The sequence below is a fragment of the Aquarana catesbeiana genome, linkage group LG01 (genome assembly GCF_042186555.1).
Source record: "Aquarana catesbeiana isolate 2022-GZ linkage group LG01, ASM4218655v1, whole genome shotgun sequence".
NCBI classification, from domain to species: Eukaryota; Metazoa; Chordata; class Amphibia; order Anura; family Ranidae; genus Aquarana; species Aquarana catesbeiana.
Window position 1 is genome coordinate 79,777,860 of NC_133324.1, and position 22,628 is coordinate 79,800,487.

Below are 22,628 nucleotides of genomic sequence, written 5' to 3' on the forward strand. Positions count from 1 at the left end.
CTTCTTTTAACAGGCCACGTCATCTAGCCAAAGTTTCAGTAATAGGGGTCGGTGTTCATAAACGGCACTGGGTAAATAAAGGACCATCAATCCACCAGTGAAAAACATACATTGGTATGTAAGTGGTTAATCATACATAGTCTAGTACAGTTTCCATAAGTACAGCTACAGTGAACTGGTCACCCCTGCTGTTGCCAAATACCAGCACTTAGTATCCTAACGCTTTAAACTATTCGAAAAAAAGTAAAATGATTTTTATAAACGCAATATATTTTTTACATCGTCTTCTGGTCATATACTTATTTTCTACACTTTTTGGATTATAGTCTATTTTCCACACTATAAAACATTTTTGATTGTCTCATTAATCATAGTGTCACCATTGATTTATTTTCAGTAAACCTCCTTTAACATCTCTGCTCCCCAAAGGAAAGCCCCATCCTTGGTACAATTCCTCCATGTTCTATACATTTGCCCCTTCATTAATCACAGTGACAGCTAATGATATCTCAAAACGTATTCTGATTCATAGGTTTAAAGTACAAACAGGTTTCCAATACACTATCTTTTTTAAAAATACAAGTTTAAGCAAAAATGAGAGTGATATGATGATTTATCACAAAATGTACTAGAGATTGGAAGAAGGAGAACAATCTAAGTTTATAACCCAAGCAAGCAAAAGTTAAAAAGTAACTACATTTTTGTTAAGAACAAACAATCCCCTCTGGGTGATCAATGTACGGTGCATTCCAAGGATTATAGAAAATGTTGTTGCAGATTCCTACCTGTTCCTGTTCTTAAGAAAAAGCTGTTTGCTTTAAACATGTCCTTTGGTACTGATTCTGAATGTGGGGGTCTGGTTCATTATAATCAGCTGGTGAACTCTCAGTGCCCTAATGAGAAAACATGCAGGGTCTGCATCCCTTTAGAAGTATTTAACCCTTGGGGAGTATCTCACCTAATTCTGGGAAAATCAGTGAGCCAATCACACAAGCAGGAAACATTTTTGGAGACTTTCTGTGAACCAAGGTTGCCAAATTGCATTGAGTTTTACAGAAAAGGAGCAGCAGCTTAAAATGGAAATGTAACGTTTAATAACATTACATTACAATATGGCTTGTGTAGCAATTGGATATGCTATATACATTTTTTTATTTGCTATATTTCAACAAAAGTGGAGTTGTCCTTAAATCTTGTTCAGTTTGTGAACATACAGATGAAAGGGTACAAGGTTTGACTGAATAGCATTTAAGAGTTACAGAGCATAATGATTGATAAACAATAGACAGTAATCTTGATGGTCATCCCAATAGACTTATATGCACACGATCGCTGTCGCCATTTTATTTGCCTGGTGTGAAATAGGGGCATTGACCTAATTCGGGTTACGTAATTAATGTTCTTTTTCTATGTAATAATACCATTATTAACAGTATGATCAGTGAAAATACAATCACTGTTCTCCATTGTATTTTCCATGTTTGTCAAGAGTGAGGGGAAATGGGTGTTCACCAACTGGTGGGGAGTGGGTTCAGGCAAGGATTAGAGGAAGAGGGGGAATAAGAAAGAAAATAAAGTTAAGGGAGTAGCATTTTATTTTAGAACATTTTAGAGTGATGGATAAAATGGATTCTGGACATTTAGGGCTAGTTTACACTTGCTTCAAAACAAGGCTTCGGACACGCTTTGTTAAAGCTCTCTGAACCCAAGTCAAAGCTCCTGTCACTAAATAAAATGGTTAGCTTACCATCCTGTTTACACCTGCTTTTGCTTGGTGCTTTGATGAGGCTTCGATGAGGCTTCGGTGGAGCTTCGATGGAGCTTCTATGGGGCTTCGGTGAGGCTTTGTGGGAATTCGATAAAGGTTCGGTGGGGCTTCAGTGGAGCTTCAAGCGAGCTTTGCCATAGACTTCTTTGGGGGCTTTGAAGACCTTTTGAAGCACCACTGAAGCTACATGGGGTATAATTTTTGAAGCGAAGCCAAAGCAAAGCAAAAGCAGGTGTAAACAGGACTGTAAGCTAACCATTTTATTTAGTGACAGGAGCTTTAACTAGCTTTCAGAGAGCTTTAACAAAGCGTGTCCGGAGCCTTGTTGAAGACAAAGCAAGTGTAAATGAGCCCTTAAAGGGAACCTATCATGAAACTTCTCACGTCACAGGAATCAACAAGGCACATTACCAAAACACATTCTTATTTAGAGTAACAAGCCATTTCCTTCCTGTCATGAATGAATAGTTGAATTATATCACTGCTATAGGCAATAGGAATCCAAAACACAAGCTTACTTCGACTAATTCACAGAATGTGGCATTGGGTCCATACTGGAGCTGGCACTGGTGATTGACATCATACAAGACTCCTGGAGCAATCAGTGGATGTTTGAAGTCTTTCTTCGCTGGCAAGTCATCCAGACATGATCCCCAACCTCGACTGCAGAACAGAAATAAAAGGTAATAAAAGATGGGAGCAAGGGCGGATATTTTAAAATTCAAGGCAAAAACCATATTTTGTTGTATGAATGGAATTGGTTGCATTAATTGCAAAACCAACATAACTTAAAGAGGAAGTAAACCCTGATGGCTTACTGTAGGTTTTCCAGGAAAACCTATAGCGATTTACTAAAACTGACGCACTCAGAATCTGGTGCAGTTGTGCATGGTAGCCAATCCGCTTTTAGTAAATTTCCCCCATAGTGACCATGAGGTCATTGATGGAACTACAAACCTATGCGCCCCAATGCACATCTTGGATAGAAGCCCTACCTTCTTTACAGTGCCCTCACACACCACTTTACTGGGAACCCTTAACTTCTTAACATGCCTGCCCTTTATGAAGACCCCCAGCCTTTTTATCGTGTTCCTTTTATAAAGGGTCCCAACACAATAATCCTGGCCATACAACAGCCAGTTGTGTGGCTATTTCAACCACTTTCAGTCTGCTTTTCAAAGCAAAAATGACCAAAATTCAAAGGTAGCCACCAATAGTTTTCCACGAGTGGGTTGACTTGACTTGAAGTCATTAACCAGTTAACGACCACCCGCCGCAGTTTTACTGTGGCAGGTCAGCTCTCCTGCACGAATCGCCGTCATTGTACGTCGGCTTGTGCAGGCGCAGTTGTGGGCGCGCACGCTCTCGTGCCCGCTGCAAGCTGCGGGAGTGTGCCTGTGGGTCGGGCGGATTCGATGTGCGACCCGGTGTTACCTAGTGCAGAGACAGAATGGGGATCTGCCTTTGTAAACAAGGCGGATCTCCATTCTGACAGGAGACATGACAGAGATCTACTGTTCCCAGTGACCGGGAACAGTGATCTCTGTCATGTCCCAGGAAGCTCATCCCCCCTACAGTTAGAACACACCTAGGGAACACAGTTAACCCTTTGATCGCCCCTAGTGTTAACCCCTTCCCTGCCAGTGTCATTTTTACCTTGATCGGTGCATTTTTATAGCACTGATCAATGTAATAATGTCACTGGTCCCAAAAAAGTACCTAAATCTATCCCATAGTTTGTAGACGCGATAACTTTTGTGCAAACTAATCAATATATGCCTATTGCGATTTTTTTTTACTAAAAGTGTGTAGAAGAATTTATATCGGCCTAAACTGTTGAATAAATTAGTTTTTTTTTAATTTTTTGGATATTTATTATATCAAAAAGTAAATTTTCTTTTTTTTTTTCAAAATTGTCGCTCTTTGTTTATAGCGCAAAAAATAAAAACCTCAGAGGTGATGAAATACCACCAAAAGAAAGTTCTATTTGTGGGGAAAAAAAGCACATAAATTTTGTTTGGGAACAGCGTCATACGACCGCACACTTGTCAGTTAAAGTGACGCAGTGCTGTATCGCTAAAAATGGGCTAGTTGTTAAGGGGGCAAATCTTTCCAGTCCTTAAGTGGTTGAATCAAAAGCTGGTTGTATTCAAATTGCCAAAAATTGACAAATATATGACCGTGGTAACAACTATATTCAGTGCAGAGATTACCAAGCCATGAAAGTCATGAAAGGCCTGTTGGAATATAGTGATAGGGAGTTCTAGCTGATGGAAGGTTGGGATGTAAATAGGGTGACTACTTGCCTTAACCCTTTCACTACGTTTTTTATGGTTTTTGCACACGTTTAAAAAAAAAATCATTTTAGACCTGAATATTGAAATACCCAAAACATTGTATATTTTCTAAAAGTAGACACCTTGGAGAATAAAAAAATTAAATTATATTTGTGCAACTGTTTATTTCAAAAATACACTAAACTTAATTTTAGGGCACATACACCCAATATATTACTTATATGTGTTAGTTAAATATAAAGTATGAGATTGCACCGAGTAATTAGAAACCCAACATGTCAAGTCTTAAAATTGTGTGTGCCTATGACTTTAACTTTAACTTTGGTACCCTAAATTTTCCATAGGCAGTGCTTTAAAAGCCCCTACAGGTCATCACTTTGGAGTTAACTAGAAAACATGGGCTTTGAATTATTGCTGTCACTCTGGCGTTCACAGCGTTATGCAACACGTGTAGCATAATTGACATTTTTTGTGCATAGGTGCCTCTGACACGTGTGTTTACAGTTGTATGTGTGCTTATGTGGGGATGGGGAGCAAAAAGAAAAAAAAATGTGCCTTAATTTTGTGCAATTTATGTATACTAACTGATGCTTTTTTTTTTTTGGTGACAGGTACTCCTTAATGTGACATCAGAGGTCTTTCAAACCCCTGATGTCTCACCTGCCCTCTATAGAAGCTAATGGAGCACAGAACAAAAGTGACAGCCAGATCCAGAAGTTATGTTTTACGTATTAGTTCAGGGTTCTTAGTAAAAAGGGAGATTGGTGAATGGATGATGCTAGTCCAGGGTTGAGAATGTGAGCGCAAAGTCTGTGAAACATACGGGGGGGGGGGGGAGGTGTTAAACATACTGGGGGTGCACCCAATCACTTCCATCTGACACCCATTGCTGGCAGATTTACACAATTGCCAATGCTGCCTACATACGGCATACCCCAGTGGCAGCGAAAAGGTTTAACCACTTGCCACCCAAAGCCAATTCTGGCATTTGTTTGCTAGAAAATTACTCAGAACCCCAAACACTATATATATATATATATATATACATATATATATATATATATATATATATATATATATGTATATATTTTTTTTAACATAGACCATAGGAAATAAAATGGCGGTAAATACAATTTTTTATGTCATACAGTATTTGCGCAGCAATTTTTCAAAAGCAATTTTTTGGGAAAAAATACACTTTAATTAATTTTAATGCAAGAAAACACAATAGATAACCCAATTTTTGGTACAATATAAAAGATGATGTTATGCCGAGTAAATTATGGTGAATGGTGTCAAACTACAGTACTTTTTGTTCTTTTTTAAAATAACAAACATCTTATACTTACCGCCTCTGTGCAGTTGGTTTTGCACAGAGCAGCCCTAATACTCCTGTTCTCGGGTCCCTCTTCGCTGCTCCTGGCCCCTCCCTCCTGTCGAGTGCCCCCACAGCAAGCAGCTTGCTATGGGGGACACCTGAACCGAGACACGGAGCTGCTGTTCTGCCCCGCCACCTCTCCCTCCTGATTGGCTAACTGACTTTGATTGACAGCCGTGGGAGCCAATGGCACAGCTGCTGTGTCTCAGCCAATTTAGGAGGAGAGTCCCAGATAGCCGAGGGACTCGTGGAGTATTAGGAGGTGCTGTGGAGCCTGCTACACACAAAAGACTTTTTATCTTAATGCACAGAATGCATTAAAATAAAAAAACCTTCTGACTTTACAACTCCTTTAAAAATCTTCTCTCCTCTATGCTGGAAAGCCTGAGTTTATATATATATATATATATATATATATATATATATATATATATATATATATATATAATATATATATAAAAATCGACCTCAGGCTTTACAGCAAAAAAAAACAGGCAGTGTTTACATCTGCCAGAGCCGGAAGTGACGTCATAACCTCACTTCCGGCCGCCGAGGGTCAAAGAGATGGCCGGGGACCATCTAGTCCATGGCCAGCTCTATTGTAAGATGAAGAAAGATGGCCAAGATGGCTTTTACACTGTAAAGAAACGCTCGCTGATAAAAAAAGGATATCTGGATAATACCTGTAGCTGCAGGCATCATTCAGATATCTCCACTCACAGTAAATGACGCCATATCATGTCTAGCGGGGGGAAGTTTAGAATCGAAATCCAACAACATAAATATAATATATTGTAGCTTTGCAGTCCTCAGATGTGGAGGCTGGCTTTGTTTCCTTATTTTCACCTGGTGATCGTGCTAGTAATATTCTTTCTATCCTAGGGTGGCCGGAACCATTCACTGTATTGTATCTATGAAGAAGCAGCATTGCCACCATAGGACAGGTAGTGTTTTATGACATCAGCTCTCCCCATCTCCATAGCATGAGGGGAAGAAGTTTGTAGTCTCCAGACAGCTGAGAACAATGCTGAGAAGATTCAGAATAGAATAGTATCTATTTTTAATGCTTGTTATGAAAGCGCAGGTAACATCAGCAAAGTAGAACAGAACTCACTCACTCTAAAAAACGTGTGATGTATTCCTTACTGCAGGGCGACCATATCAGTGGTGATGTGTCATACTGCAATTGCCGGGACATAATATATGGATGTCCTCCGATGAATTCACAATCATTTCCTTGTCCGTCATGCTGGATCCCAAAGCTGCCAGAAAATAACAGTGCACATTACTTGTAAGCAGAACTATTGAAGCTGAACGCCAGGCAAACAGGTAAATACACAAATGAAATCCATACAGTATATACGATCTTACCTGACAAAGGATTTGTATTTCTGTCTATCCAGTTCTGAGACTTACATAGCTCTGCCACACAACACACTGTCTGGCAGGAGAGGAGACCTGAAATTTCTCTGCTGCTGTTCAGTAGCACCTACAGGTCTTGTCCCTCCCCCAGCCTGTGACTGAACTCAACTGATGCCTCCTTGTGCTGCTTCTCGCTAAACCTATATGAGCTCTGTTTTACAAGGATTTCAAGTTTATTAAGTTAAGAGCAGATACTACCTAACTAACGATACTGGAAGAATGGTCAAACATTCCCATAGACACACTCCTAAACCTTGTACACAGCCTTCCCAAAAGAGTTGAAGCTGCTATAGCTGCAAAGGGTGGGCCAACTCAATATTGAACCCTACGGACTAATGCCCCGTACACACGGTCGGACTTTGTTCGGACATTCCAACAACAAAATCCTAGGATTTTTTCCGACGGATGTTGGCTCAAACTTGTCTTGCATACACACGGTCACACAAAGTTGTCGGAAAATCCGATCGTTCTAAACACGGTGACGTAAAACACGTACGTCAGGACTATAAACGGGGCAGTGGCTAATAGCTTTCATCTCTTTATTTATTCTGAGCATGCGTGGCACTTTGTCCGTCGGATTGGTGTACACACGGTCGGAATTTCCGACAACAAGGTCCTATCACACATTTTCCGTCGGAAAATCCGACCGTGTGTATGGGGCATAAGACTGGGATGCCATTAAAGTTCAAATGCGTAAAAAAACAGGTGTCCTGATACTTTTGGTAATATAGTGTATATGCCTTCATAGTAGCTCTAAGGAGCAGGGCCCTCTGATTCCTACTGTCTTAAAGTGTATTGTATTTGTACTACATTTGTCTACCCTCAAGTTGTAAAGCGCTACGTAAACTGTTGGCGCTATATAAATCCTGTATAATAATAATAATAATAGTACAACATATTCCTCAAGTGTAGTTGCAGTGGGTAGTACTAGTGTTTTGTTTCCTACCAATTCTTTAGTGCCATTTGAAACCCTGAAAATGGTTACCTTCCCCACCACCAGAACAGCTGGCAAGTCAAGATCACCTCTTCAGATAAGCTATGCCTGTCGCCAAACTAAGCAGATTAGTATGAACAACCCAATAGGATGTAGCACCCTCCTAGCATAGGATGCTAAGTAAATGTAGTTCTTGGCTTCTTTTGTAATCAGGGGGGCAGTAATTGTTTGTTTTGGCCTGTTCAGGGTCCCACAGGCTAGGAGTTTGATTGCTTCCCTCTGCCTCCAGAGGCTTCCAGAGCTTGGGATGGGAGATTCAAAACAACCAACCTGAGTTTTTAGCAGATTACAGCCACTCCCTGGAGAGGAGTGTCCAGTAGGGGGCTGAAATAGAGATAAATATTTTAAGATACTGGAGAGTGGGGTTCCTTCCCCCCAGGAGGGTTCTAGAATCAGAGGGGATGCCACCCTCAGGCTGCCCTTGAACTGAACAGCTGCTTTTGTGGACTCAGCAGTGCCAGAGCTGGACTGGAGCTGATTGCAGAACCTCACCACAAGGGATCTTGTCCTGAGAGGTACCGTCTTACTCATTGGATCGTATGTAGGAAGCTAGAAGGTGGCAGCTGTCCTGGGTACTTGTTAGTAGTAACCTTAAAGTGATCCCTGTGACTGGGTAGTGTAATGGAAGCTGCACTGGGTAGCGAAGTTTGTGCACTGGTGCAAGGTAATCAGATACCAAAAGGACTGGTCCCATGGTCTTCAACTTTAGACTGTCCAACATTTATGTCACCTAAGGGGAAGAATGTCTAATAACTACTATGTGCTAATCATTTTGGAGTATCCCATGACTAAGCCCCTCTCTCCTGTTGAAGTTCCCCAAGCAATAAAACACCAAAAAGATCCTCTAGACCAAGGGTTTTCAAACTGTGGTCCAAGTTGCTTGCTCTTATCCGGCCCTTGGGGCACTATTCCTTCCAATGATACAAGGCACTATTCCTTCTATTGATACAAGGCACTATTCTTTCCATTGACACCAAAGAAGGAGGACTATTCCTCCCTCTGACACCAACAGTAGGGCACTATTCCTCACACTGACACCAATGATGTAATTTTATTACTCCCACCGACCACAAAACCTATGGCATTGTTTACTCCCACCAATGCCAGGGCATTTTCTACTTCCACTGGCCACAGTCTGGCCCCACTAAAGTTTGAAAGGCAGTAAACTGGCCCTTAGTTTTACTGTTTATTGGAGCCTCTGCTTGTTAGGGAGGAACCAGTAAATATCAGCGGCCCCTACAGGGATAGTGCTACAAGAGGACACAGGGCACAAAAATATTTCATAATTTGTTTGCCAGTGGGTGGAAAGAAATGGTTATGTCAGGGTACTGGACAGCAGTATGGACCCAGTCATAGATCAAACACACCCCCACTCAAACTTCAATAGCCCAATCACTTGGTTTCTATACACATCTTGTGAACAAGATTTCTTAAGATTTCTTTCATTACAAAACCAAAGAATGCAATGTCACTCTTAGTGCTGCATTTAGTGCTCCACACATAAATTCAGAGTGAGACCCCCTTCATGTGGCCCTGGACTTTGACATGGGATTTCTGTCCAAGGGTATTTTTGCATATATAGAACAGCTGATAATCCTTATCTTAGCAGAAGAGGAAAACAGGAGCATCCTGGTAAACCCAGTTACCATCTTGGAACACGTGGTGAAGATCATCCATCTTTGGACTTTCTACCACATCCAGTAACTATTACATCTACCATGAGCTCAGATAGACTGTTCTATTGTTGTACATGTTATGTGTTCTTACTTTATTCATATTTGCATCTGCTCCAGTTTGTTCAATAACATCTGTAATTTACACCAACCTACATCCAACCTGATCTGTCTAGTAAACATGTGTCAAACACAAGGCCCGAGGGGGCCGAACCCGACCTTCCAGGCCATTTCATGTGGCTCTTGCACCTCTCCTGCAGCTGTGACATCCCCCTCCTCTCTGCGCTCACCTTGTCCCAGTAGTCAGGAGCAAAGAGGAGGAGAGAACTCCTCCACCAGATCCTGCACTTTTCCTTGCAGCTGCAGTACCTCCTAGTCTCTGCCTCCCCTGGTCTCAGCATTCAGCAGACTCTGACAGCTGACTCCAGCCCTCCTCTGGTCCTCCTCCAGACCATGCACTTTGTGCTTCCCAGCTCTGCCCCCAGCTTCTTCCTGGCAGCAGCACAAGGTATGGAGGGTGCACTGTGATGTAAGAAATTGACTTCTGATGGTGGGGGGTTCTTGACTTCTGATGGTGGGGGTGCTCTGGACATCTAGCATCTAGTCTTACAGATACAACCTGCCCTTTGAGGGCAGCCATAATACTGATATGGCCCATGATCAAAATTGAGTTTGATGTCCCTGGTCTAGTGGATTGGATTAGATCACAGTCAGGTGTAAACGGAGAGGTGGTCTGTTTGCATGCGAACACCCAAAGAGGAGAACAGGCTGTGTATTTGTCTGCATAAGTAGAGGTGACACAGATCAACCATCTGGAGAGTGGACAGATCCCCTTCCCGCACCATGTGGGAGGAGCCTAATGTGCAGTTTTGTGAGTAAGAATGTGCCTTGCGTTAAGGCAGTCTGTTTTCTTTTGTAAAGGAAAAAAACCTTATGCACCTAAGCCTTTGCAATTTTAACTACTGTACCACAACACACAAGTAGTTCCAGGCTGCAGCTCACAGCAGGGGTCTGGTGCGTCCCTATTCTCCGTTTCAGGGATGAATCAGGCCCAATTTTTTTACCTGAATTCGGACCTGAAACAGAGCCAAAGATGCACAGGACTCCTGTGCAATCCGCTTTGCGGCGGCTACAGAGATGTGTGGTCGGCTCCATTGAGAGCCGGTCACAGTCTCCTGTAATGAGAATTGGATGCGGGGAAAACCACATCCAATTCGCACTAGTGTGAACCCAGCCTAAAAGATGTGTCTCCCATAGACAATAATGACAACATGGTGCACAAGTGCGAATACAGCTTGAAAGGTTTTTGCAGACTCTTTGAGGTACAAAGTTCAGACAGCAGCCGTAGATAATGAAAATATATGCTGAAAGTGTGAAGGAAGGGGAATAAGTGCAGGATAAATATATGGTAAGCGCACTTATCCTTAAAAACAGTACACTAAAATATAGCGACAACCATGTCATTACCTTCTGTGACTTTGTGTCAAGAATGGATTAAATGGAGAAAAAAAAGCAAATATGGGGGGAAAAACGATGTATGTTTTTGATTAGTTATGCTTTTCTGAATTAATTAATTTAAATTTTGAAGTAAGTTTGAATATCCAACACTAATTTATGGGCATTTTATTAGATTAGTCGTATTAATATCCTGGAATACGTGATATATTTTTAAGCCCATGGAAATAACATTAGCGCATATATAAATAGTTTCGCAATTGGGCTATCCAATCAGAAGTCACCAACTATATTTTCACTAAGTGCTATAAATTATTTGTTTTTCGTCCCAATTTAATGAACGTTAGTCACAGAGAAGAACGAGAGGCAGCCAGTCAGCCAATCGTGTAAAAGAAAAACCAGTGATGGTGATTGCTGATCTTCAGCTGACTGGTGTCAGTTACGTGTCATGGGTTTTTATGTGTTTCCTTTCCACCCACAATGCAAAACCATACTGATAGGTTAAAGAGGAACTGCAGTCTGCTCACATAATTTGTAATAAAAACATCTTTTCCATTCTGAAGATTCCCTCCAGCCACTTTGCATATTATTTTATATATACTGTGATTCTGTACTTGCCAAATATTCTGCAGAAATCCCCCTCCACTGAGTCTGGCTGCAACCATTTTAACTGTGGGCAGCTGAACCTGTTCACTTCCTGGATTTATACAGACACACAGAGGCACACCTCCAGCTCTAAGCCATGGACGGGTGCGTGGCTCCAGGTCTCTGTGTCCTGTGGTGGGGACAGCCTTTGTGTGCCCAGGCATGATGGATCAGCTGGCAGGTCTGAAGATCCCTCAATGGCAGTAGCTTTTGTATATATGCCCCCTTGTCTGTCTCCCCTCATGTGCCTTTTTTCTTTTTCCCCCTTCTCGCTGTTCTTTGTTTATCCTCTATGGTGCCTGGGCACGGCTCCCCCTTCTGGGTTGCGGCTCCGGCTCGCTTCTGCGCAGACAAAATGGAGGCTTGGTTTCGCACATGCACAGTACAACGCTCTACGGCAGGTTGCCACTGCGCGGGCACAGACTGGACGCGACGGTGATGTCATTATGGCGGAGATATTTAAATCCCTGTGAGCCGCTGTCATATTGGGAATTTCTGTGGGCAGCTTGCGACAGCTCCTCCAGGTGCCAGGCTCTCAGGTCAAGGTAAGTTCCAGCCTGGGGCTATGGTGTAGGAGGGGGGGCTGAAATGGCTCTTAAAGGGGAAGCTGCACTGCTATTTGTACTCCTTTCTCCTAGGACATGTGGGTGTTCCTACAAGGCTGCAGGATTGTCACCTATCCATCCGCCAGGGTGCCATAGACAGGTCACCGCCTCCGTGCAGCCAGCCCTCACGCTCTAGGTACGTGGGGTGTGAGATGGGGGGCTAGGTCCACCGGGGGAATGGACATATCCTCTAAAGTCATGTTTTCTGCCCTTCTCCTTTTTAGCTCTTCAAGGTTGGACCGCCAGTTTACTGTCCATGACGACATTGACCTTGCAAGGCCCCAACGTTAACCTTCCTCATGCAGGTTCAGACGTGACTCTCCGTCTAGGACCCATCAACAGAGGAGATGCTCCCATTCCTCCTCCAGGCATCGCATCCACCACTAAGACAGCCGATCTGATCGCAGAGCCTGCTGGGGATGTTCGACCCGAGTCCCGGAGGGCAAGTCCTTATGTGACCCTTGTTATGCCAAGGCAGTCGGGGAAAAGAGGCTGAAAGCCAACATATGGAATAACTAGTTAAGCATGTGATGCAGCAATCCCTCAAGGAGTGGGGTACATCCCGCATGTGGAGCCAGTCCACCACTCTATCTGACTCCCTGGCTGACGAGGCCCATCCCAGCCTTATCATGCTTCCCCCGGGTCTTTGGACAGTGAGTTGGAGGGAGACAAATTTGTCGGAGGCTTCGACTTCGCCCTTGTTTCACCACTAATTAAAGTGGTCAAAGAAGCCCTTAGGGAAGATCCTTCCACTCCCCAGGCTAAGCAGAGGAAGTTCTTTAAACATCTGGGGAAGGGGCATTCCAATAATCTGCTCCTTTCCGAAATGAAGGATACCATTGACGAGGAGTGGAGCAAGGTAGATAAAAAGACTTCTATGTCAAGTAAAACCTCCAGATTATACCCCTTCAAGGCAAAGGAAGTGAGAGGAGGAGAATAGGCCAAGACCTTAACAGGCTAGCCGGTATGGCTTGCAAACCCGCCTTGGCCCTCGTGGCCATGTCCAAGGCCATGGAGGCCTGGACAGAGAACGTGGACTCCATGCTCAGAGGAGTCTCAGAAGAACTGGCCAGGGGCTAGGCAGTCCAGGAATTGAAGCTGGCAGTGGCCTTCCTGGGGGAGGATTTGATCAACCTTATCCACCTGTTGGCCCGGACTATGCTGTCCTTGGTCATGGCTAAGCGGCTTTATGGTTGCGCCCTTGGCTCGCCAATCCAGCATTCAAACAAGCCTGGTGTAGGATCCCCTTTGAGAGGCCCTCGTTGTTCGGCAACAGGCTGGGCAGCACCATAGCCTGGGCCACGGGTGGGAAGTCAGGCTTCCTGCCCCAGGACAGGCGTCTGCACGCTCCTATAGGGTGGGCGGAGACTTTAGAAGGAATTGGAGCAGAGGCCAGGCATCCTTCCAAAAGCCCACTAAAAGCCAGGCATCCAGTAGACGAGAGCCGGCTAAGTCGTTTTGAGATTGGGCCCACTCAGGTGGGTCGGGTGGGGGCGTGCCTGCTTCTCTTCTGGCACGTCTGGGTGGCCTCCATCTTGGACTACTGGACCATCAGGACATTCTCCATAGGCCACACATGGTCCCTCACCAGTACTCCTCCCCCCAGATTTATTTCTACCTGCTACCACAGTCAGAAGAAAAGAAGCAGGTGTTACTGTCCTATGTGGATTCACTGCTAGCACAAAAGGCGAAGAGTTCCACGGGTCATACTCCCCTCTCTTCCTAGTGCAGAAGAAAAACGGTGCATGGCACCCCTTGATAGACCAAACTTACCTAAACAAGTTTATAAAATACAAAAGATTCAAAATGGAGGCTCTGTCTACCATCCAGCAAGCCAGGCAATTTGGCTGATCTCAATCAACTTAAAAGATGCCTATCTTCACGTGCCTGCGGCAGAAGAATTCCGCAAATACCTCTGGCTCAGGGTCGGGCAGTAACAACTACAGTTTACCTGCCTCCTTTTTGGGTTGACACCCTCACCTTGAGTCTTTTCCAAAATTCTTCTGGCCATGGTGGCCCTCATCAGAACGAAAGGAATACGCTTGTACCACTATCTCGTTGACCTCTTGCTAATATCCCAGGACAGGGAGCAGCTGTTGATCCACAGGGAGCAGGTTATCGCCACACTGCTAGAATTTGGTTGGCTCCTAAACCTGGAGAAAAGCCATTTGAAACCAGTCCAGCGTCTGATATACTTAGGGGCTCAGTTCGACATGGTGGTAAGTACCATCTCTCTCCCAGTAGAGAAGATCCCAGTCATTCGAGAAAGAATTTCACGGGCCCTGAACTCCTCACGCCTGAGGGCCTCACAGTGCCTGAAAGTTATCGGCATGATGCTTTCTATGACCCCCATGGTCAAATGGTCTCTTTAGAGGTTACGCCCTTTCCAGAGGTTTCTGGGTTTCTCCAGCAATGGAACTCAGGGGACGACAATCAATCCATTCACATAACATCAGTGATGAGGAACAGCCTTTTGTGGTGGCTTCAGCACAAAAATGTGCTCACCTGCCACTCCATTGCTCCTGTTTCGTGGGTCACGGTCATGACCGATGCCAGCGGTGCTGGATGGGAGGCCTTCTGCAAGTCAGAACTTGCACAAGGCAGATGGGATGCCTGTCTTCACAACTGGGGCTCAAACGTCCTGGAACTATGGGCAGCCTGGTGTGCCCTTCAGTTTTACTGAGAATGGACAACACCACAGCGGTCTCCTATGTGAAGAGGCAAGGGGGCACTCGGAGCTCAACCCTGCTCCAAGAAGTCGAGCCCATCATGTCCTGGGCTCGGAAAAACCTGGCCAATATTTTAGCGGTCTTCATCCCCGGAGTCCAGAACGTCCAAGCGGACTTCCTGTCTCGCGCACAGTTAGACAACAAGTGGTCTCTTCATGTGCAGACATTCGAATGAATCCTGTCCTTGGGAGTCAATCCCGAAGTAGACATATTTGCATCCCCCTGCAACTCCAAGATTAAGAAGTATTACACTCGGGGCCCTTGCAGCCAGGCCTTCAGAGTAGATGCTCTGACAGATCAGTGGAACTTCAACAGGGCATACGCCTTTCCTCCACTCCTGATCATCTTCAGGTTTTTACAGAGACTCCAGGCGAAAGCAGTTGAGGTGGTGGTGATAGCACCTTACTGGCCGAACAGGTCATGATTTCCCTTCCTGGCCCAGCTCAGCTTCCGTGACCCGGTGCCTCTTCCTCTCAGGCCGGACCTTCTTTCTCAGGGGACAGTCCTACACCCTTGCCCGGTGTTACTGAAACTGATGGTCTGGTTCTTGAGAGGGAGAGGCTGGAATCTCTCAGGTGCACTTCAAGAGTGATTTCCACCCTCATGAGCTTGAGAAAGGCAAACACAAATAATGTCTATGGGAGGATATGGGCCAAGTTTGTTAAATTCTCATCCTCTATGGGCAGATCATTCAGCGATCCAGGAGCCCAGGATATCCTCAGCTTCCTCCAATCCGGCCTAGATCTGTCTCTATCCATCAGCTCCCTCAGGGTCCAGGTCTCAGCCTTGTTGGCCTTCTCTGGAACATCATGGACCATTCATCCTCTAATCCGGAAGTTTTTCCGTGGGCCGACCAGACTCAGGCCCCAAAGAAGACCAAGATTCCCCAATAGGGATCTTCCCCTTGTTCTCGACTCACTGACTGGCCTCAGTACCTCAGGATCTGATTTCTGTCAAACACCTTTCTGCAAAAGTCGCCTTCCTAGTTGCCATCACTTTGGCCAATAGGGTTTCTGAGATAGGGTCCTTGGGTCATGAAGAACCATTCCTGACTTTCTTCCAGGACCGGGTGGTCCTCATTCCTATGCTCAGGTCAAACCCGAAGGTCACTTCAGTGTTCCATGAGAACCAAGAAATTGTCCTTCCTACATTCAGGGCCCCGGGTGTCAGGAAGATTCTGCCAGTAACAGGCAATCTATACTTGTTGGTGCGAGATCGATAAATGCGCATGCACAAGCACGCACGCGCACGCGTGTGCCCACTAATGCCAGGCGGGCTATTTAAACCAGACTGACACACAGGAACTTTGCTGTCTCTATACAGCATTCCCGTGTATTCCTTGATATCTGTACCTGTTCCTGTATATTACCCGGCTTGCCTCTGACTATACCAGCTATCTGTCTGCATCTGACCCTGGCCTGTCTTGACGTTGTTTCTGCCTGCTCCTCTGGTCCTTCTGCTGTCCACCTGATAGCGACCCGGCTTGCTCCAGTGACCCTGCCTTTGCCTTGCTCTGATACTTCTATCTGTGTATGACATGGCTTGTCTGACCCTCCTGAGTTCTCGTCCAGTGGCAATCTCCCCGCAGTCTACTGTTCCAGTTCCAGTCTGCTGTTCCAGTTCCAGCCTGCTGTTCCAGTTCCAGCCTGCTGTTCCTGTTCCAGTCTGCTGTTCCAGTCTGTTCCAGTTTCAGCCTGCTGAACTCCCTGCACAGTGCCACCTGGACTTCTGGACTATCTCTTGCTGTTGATCCTGCCAGGCACTCATGCTATTCTACACTCTTGTGCCTCCTGTTCACTCTACCAGGGGCCTTGAGTCGGAGTAGTAAGAGAGGCCTTCCTCTGCAGTTCGGGCTCATCTACTAGGTACATGACACCGGGGTCCACGGAAGTTCATCCTCTGGATGTAGGCAAAATACTGAAGGAATACCTGCAAGTTTCGTTCTCCTTTAGACGCTCCGACTACCTGTTTATCTTGCACTTCGGCAGTAACAGAGGGAAGCGAACTTCGACCAGAACAATTGCGGCCTGGATCGTCCAGTCCATCCAGCAAGCTTATAGGGCTAAGGGCTTGGCTCCTCCAGGGGCAGTGACGGCACATTCCACTAGGGGTATAGTGGCTTTATGGGCTGCATGTAGGTTTAAGCATAAAAAATAAAAAAAGCTCATGTGTGATTCCATATAAAAGAAAGGGAGGTGGATGTAGCAGACAAAAGTAATTACACTCACTTTTTAAATAAGAGCATAGACAACAATTCACGAGCACCAAGCTCGTATGCTTCAATGCAATCCTGGTAGCGCCTTTTATCCAGAGCCCTTAAACTATATGTCTCGGTATATGGGGTTTAAAAATGGGAAAGAGAGATGCCCATAGCGTGATCCCATTTTAAAAGACAATCTATTATGTAGAAACAAAGTAAAACAAATTCATGTTTTTGCAAATACAAACTGCAACAAACCACAAGTTCCGAGCTCGTATCATTCTGTCAGATGTTGATACGGAAAAATGTCCGCTGTCTATTTAATTGATTACATTATTTAAGGACAGAACTTTTACCTATTGTTAATAACTGATGAAGTCACGTGATGTGACGACACGCATCGGGATTGGAGCAATAGCTACTATCAACATCTGACAGAAGGATACGAGCTTGGTGCTCGTGGTTTGTTGCAGTTTGTATTTGCAAAAACGTGAGTTTGTTTCACTTTGTTGCTACATAATAAATTGTCTTTTAAAACAGGATCACGCTATGGGCATCTCTCTTTCCCATTTTTAAACCCCATATACCGAGACATATAGTATAAGGGCTCTGGATAAGAGGCACTACCAGGATTGCATTGAAGCATACGAGCTTGGTGCTCGTGAATTGTTGTCTATGCTCTTATTTAAAAAGTGAGTGTAATTACTTTTGTCTGCCACATCCACCTCCCTTTCTTTTTTATGGAATCACGCTATGAGCTTTTTTCTTTTTTATGCTTAAACCTCGCATATTGAGACCATTCAAGAAGGACTAAGCTATCTAACTAAGAGGGAATTACTGAATACTACCACCTGTGATTAACTCATGCTGTATACCAGGGGTCTTTAAACTGCGGCCCTCCAGGTGTTCAGGAACTACAATTCCCATCATGCCTAGTCATGTCTGTGAATGTCAGAGTTTTACAATGCCTCATGGGATGTGTAATTCTGCAACAGCTGGAGGGCCGTAGTTTGAGGATCCCTGCTGTATACCTTACGGCAGTAAGGTGAGAGGCTTGCAGATACACAGGTGTCATCACTGAAGATTTTTTTTTTTTTTTCAGCACTGGCTATTTGCCAATACTGGTGGAGGCATTCACTTTGCATGCAATATATATTTTCATATTTTCATATTGTCACGGACTTATTTTCGGGATCACATTGTTTGATTTTTCACCTTTGTTTGATTTTTTTCACATGGACTTTGTCACTTTGTTTTGTTTATTTCATAACTTGTAGTTTATGTTATATGTTTGATTATTATTAGCACACGCCTTTTTTGGTAATTATTGCACCTTCGGTGCACCTTTAGTATTTCCACAGCGCAACATCATCATTTACACATTCCCCCTTTTTTTCTGTTTAGGATCAGTTAACCAGGTGTTTGCTGCAGTGTCCCCTAGGTTCAATTTTCGCGGGAGTCATCTATTTATACCTGATTTATGCTGATGTATGTGTTAAATCCAGTTCAGTGGTACAGAACTGCATTCTAAGTTACCTTCGCACAGTGATTATACTGTCTAGTGTCACCATTTATTCTAACCCATACCAATACATTGAGTTTATTAATCACTAAACGGTCTTGTGTCTATTCCCTGGTGCTAATTCACAGCTGCGTTAAAGGCGAGTTCTGAGAAGTACTTGCAGTAACTTTTACTTAACTAGGTGTGTCAGTGGGGCTGATGTTGTTCTAGTAGTCAGGGGCAGAAAAGAGAACCCAAATTACCAAGCGGATCGTTTGGGGGTAACGCTACAACTTTAAGTGTATTTTTATAATAAACTTAAAAAAAGAGAACATGCAATGTACTTAATATGCAGAGCTACATTTCTACTGTACCAACCACCTGATTAGAGAAAGATGAAAAGGTTTTATATTTCCTGAACTATAAAGAGCCTTCAGGCTCCTTTCATCATTCCCTGCATCCCCTTATCCTTTAGTGGAATGAGTTCACCCATAAATGTCTAGAAATGGACAGAAGGGGAAAACAACATCAATAAAACATGATAAAAGTTTGCATATTCCGAGGCTTGGCACTACCTCCTTACACTGCAGCACCGGGAATTGGCCTAGTGACAGATATCATGAAAAATACAGCCCTATCTACAACCTGGCCTTACCTGTGTCCAATTTCATGTGCAATGGTGAAAGCCATAGGCAGACCTGAGTCTTCATTGATGTTGCAGCTTCTGAATGGCTGACACATACCGGAGAGGTGAGACAGGCCCAGCGTTTCACACGGACTGTTCCTTCCTGCACAGATATCTTTCCTAGGGAAAGAAATATCAATAGTGGATGATACACTTTAGGCATTTCATAAAAATTCACTCAAAGGGTATAACCTTGCCCAGTGATGGAGAACCTTGGCACTCCAGATGTTTTGGAACTACATTTCCCATAATGCTCAACTACACTGCAGAGTGCATGAGCATCATGGGAAATGAATTTCCAAAACATCTGGGGTGCCAAGATTTGCCATCACTGACCTAGCCCATGATCAAAACATCAGTGTTGAACCCGAGTCGCCATCAGCACTTTGATTAGCCAAAAATATTCCGGTATACCTCTTTATGGGAATTTTACACGGCAACCAATATGACAAAAAAACATATTGTATAAAATTATAAATTGAATTGATCACAATTTAAAATAAACTTCCATGATGCTCATTTTAATTCATAAAAACATAAAAGACATATATAAGTAACATGCTCAGTGGTGATACCCAATGCCATAAACGACTGTACATTCCTTATAGTTCAGTAACAGTTTTGTATGGAAAGCCCAAGCCCATGAGCATAAGAAGAGCCGCACTGTGTAATTAGCTTGTTCTTGATATTTTATTCTGTAGACCAGGGGTAGGAAACCTCGGTCCTCCAGCTGTGGTGAAACTACAAGTTCCATGAGGCATTGCAAGACCCTGACAATCACAGGCATGACTCCGAGAGGCAGAGGCATGATGGGATTTGTAGTTTAACTACAGCTGGAGTGCCGAGGTTGCCTATTCTTGCTGCAGACGATAAAGTAGCTACATACATATAGTGTCCACCTCAAAATCCACACTCCCTAAATGCGTTTCACCTATATCCTTGTGAGCAAACCTACTGGGGTGAAACACGTTTAGGGAGTCACGTTATTTGGGTGGAGACTATATGTATGGAGCTACTTTATCGTCAACATAATAAAATATTGAGAAAAAGCTAATTACAGAGTGCAACTCTTCATCATCTTATACTTTTCATGTTGGAGTGGAGATGGGCAACAGGAGCCTGTTCTGTGGATTTTAAGAGGTGTAGCTTTGGGATTTGGGTGTTTTTACTATCTCTTGAGAAGCTTTAAAGCTGAATTTTCATCACACAGCTTGACACACAATTGAAATACATGTATGTGCCTATAGTTGTATATGCTCCTGGCAACAAAAAAAAGTCCAATGCTAAAGCATGAAAATCAATGTGGTTGATATCTCTAAGACAAAAAAAGATTTCCCAGATTATGCTTCATGCAAAACCATTGAGCATCTTAAGAGACAAAAAGGAGACGTTTAGAAGGATCTGGAACCCATGGGTATGCTATATACAGTTCTCTATTTGAATTGAAAGGAGGGAATGGGGTGGCATAGGTCCTAGGCTGAGAATAGAGCTGGTTCCCCCCTTATTTTTATTTTCCCTTCCTTTCTATTTCTGGTTCCTACATTTACCAATACCGCGTCTCTGATTTTGAGCTATCTGCCTTTTTAGTTCTGTCTTAAAGTGGTTGTAAACCCTTACATATACCCAGTGAAGTAACTGGCCTCATGTGATACACAGACACCGATGTGATACAAATCTAAATCCATAAGTTTTACCCGTTTATCTGTGGTTTTCTTTTCTCTATGTCTGTTCAAAGTCCAGAATTTATTAAGCTTGTCTGAGCTGTCAGAAAAAATGGGATGGAGAGCTGAAATTACGCTCTACAGAGCTCAGTGAGGAATGCTCTGAGAGCTGATTGGAGGGTAGGGACACACACCCCTTCACAAAGCACACAGGAACAGAGTTGAGGCTGTCAATCACAGGCTGTGTGCAGGCACTCCCTCCCCTGTCACCTTTTTTTTCTCTTGGTGTCAGGGAAACTTGTCTGAAGTGACTCAGATGCAGATAGCAGAGGAATGAAGCAGCAGACAGAAATGACACTTAGTGCTCTTAATTGAGACAAGAACACACTAAAGAGCAGTGTTTCTCAACCTTTTTTTTCAGTCAACGCCCCCTTTAAAATTCTGGACAGTCTCAAGGCACACCATTCTAAAATGTATCACTTTGTATGCCTTCAATGCACATGTTTCACTCTTTACTTCACCAAACCATATTCACTATATTCTATCACGTCTAATCACCCTACTTTCTGGGTTTCTATGAACTCCCACTAGATATTGGTTGCCCTACACCTTTTATAGCAGTGCCATCTTATTTGATACATATAATAATGTTTTACTTACTTCACAGACCCTGTTGTAGGCAATTGTTGGCACAATTTTTACTATATCATGATGACCTTCATTTTTCTGGGGACACTCGTATGTGTTGCCCGATGTTTTTGCAGATCCCAACACCTCAGGAGATACACATATGGCGACCCTCTCACACCAGTACCGCTCAGGTTGAACCTCCAATGGGATTTAAGTCTTTTGAGCTAGATCATTAATTTTCTTCTATATTTTTTTTTCATAACATATTCTTCCATCTAGACCATTATACCTTCTTTACTCTTATTTTATATATTTTTTTATAGATTATGCAGCATCCACTCCTGATGAGTCGGATTTATCAACGAAACGCATCGAGATTTACAGGATGCAGCCTCTATTTTATACATGGCACTACCATATTTAATTTCCATCTAATGTGGTTATCCCACTATACTTGCCTATATTGCATATGTGTTTTTATATATATATATATATATATATATATATATATATACTGTCCTATTATGGTTCCATTTTATGTGTATTTGTTTTTTTTTTACTATTTTGCTGCGTTCTGCATGTACCTACTTGTTGTTATGGGTCTGTTAATAAATGTGTCATTTATCTTTTACATCTGTGTTATTACCTGTCTCATTCAAAGTCCCAAACCTTTTAATTTTCATCCAGATTGGGGATGGAGGTGCACCTCAAGTCCCAGTATATTGGTTATATACATTCTCCCCTTTCTTCGCATTGTAAAATGTAAAACACTATTCTAATCGTTTTGCTTAATGCTGCATCATCACCACACGTAGGACACTAAAAGTTAGAGGTGATTTATTCTTCCAAAGTAAATACACTTTTGCATGCTAGTAAACCAGTGTTTCTCCTCTCCCTCAGTTTCTCTCCATCACTCAGCTAATGTGACACAAGTGCTGACGGAGAGGGGCAAAGGAGGGTCAAATAAGGATGCTGTGCAGGTGAT

At 43.5% G+C, this 22,628-nt stretch overlaps 1 protein-coding gene across 1 annotated transcript in view; it reads right to left on the reverse strand.

Annotated features, from left to right (window-relative positions):
* Nucleotides 1-22,628, reverse strand: part of ADAMTS12 (ADAM metallopeptidase with thrombospondin type 1 motif 12) — an 808,982-nt gene that overhangs the window by 276,444 nt on the left and 509,910 nt on the right. Inside the window, exons 7-9 of the mRNA XM_073620835.1 lie at nucleotides 19,323-19,472; nucleotides 6,562-6,705; nucleotides 2,287-2,431 (exon numbers count right to left, since the gene is read on the reverse strand). Coding sequence (XP_073476936.1) covers nucleotides 2,287-2,431; nucleotides 6,562-6,705; nucleotides 19,323-19,472 — 439 coding nt within the window. The remainder of the gene's footprint in view (nucleotides 1-2,286; nucleotides 2,432-6,561; nucleotides 6,706-19,322; nucleotides 19,473-22,628) is intronic.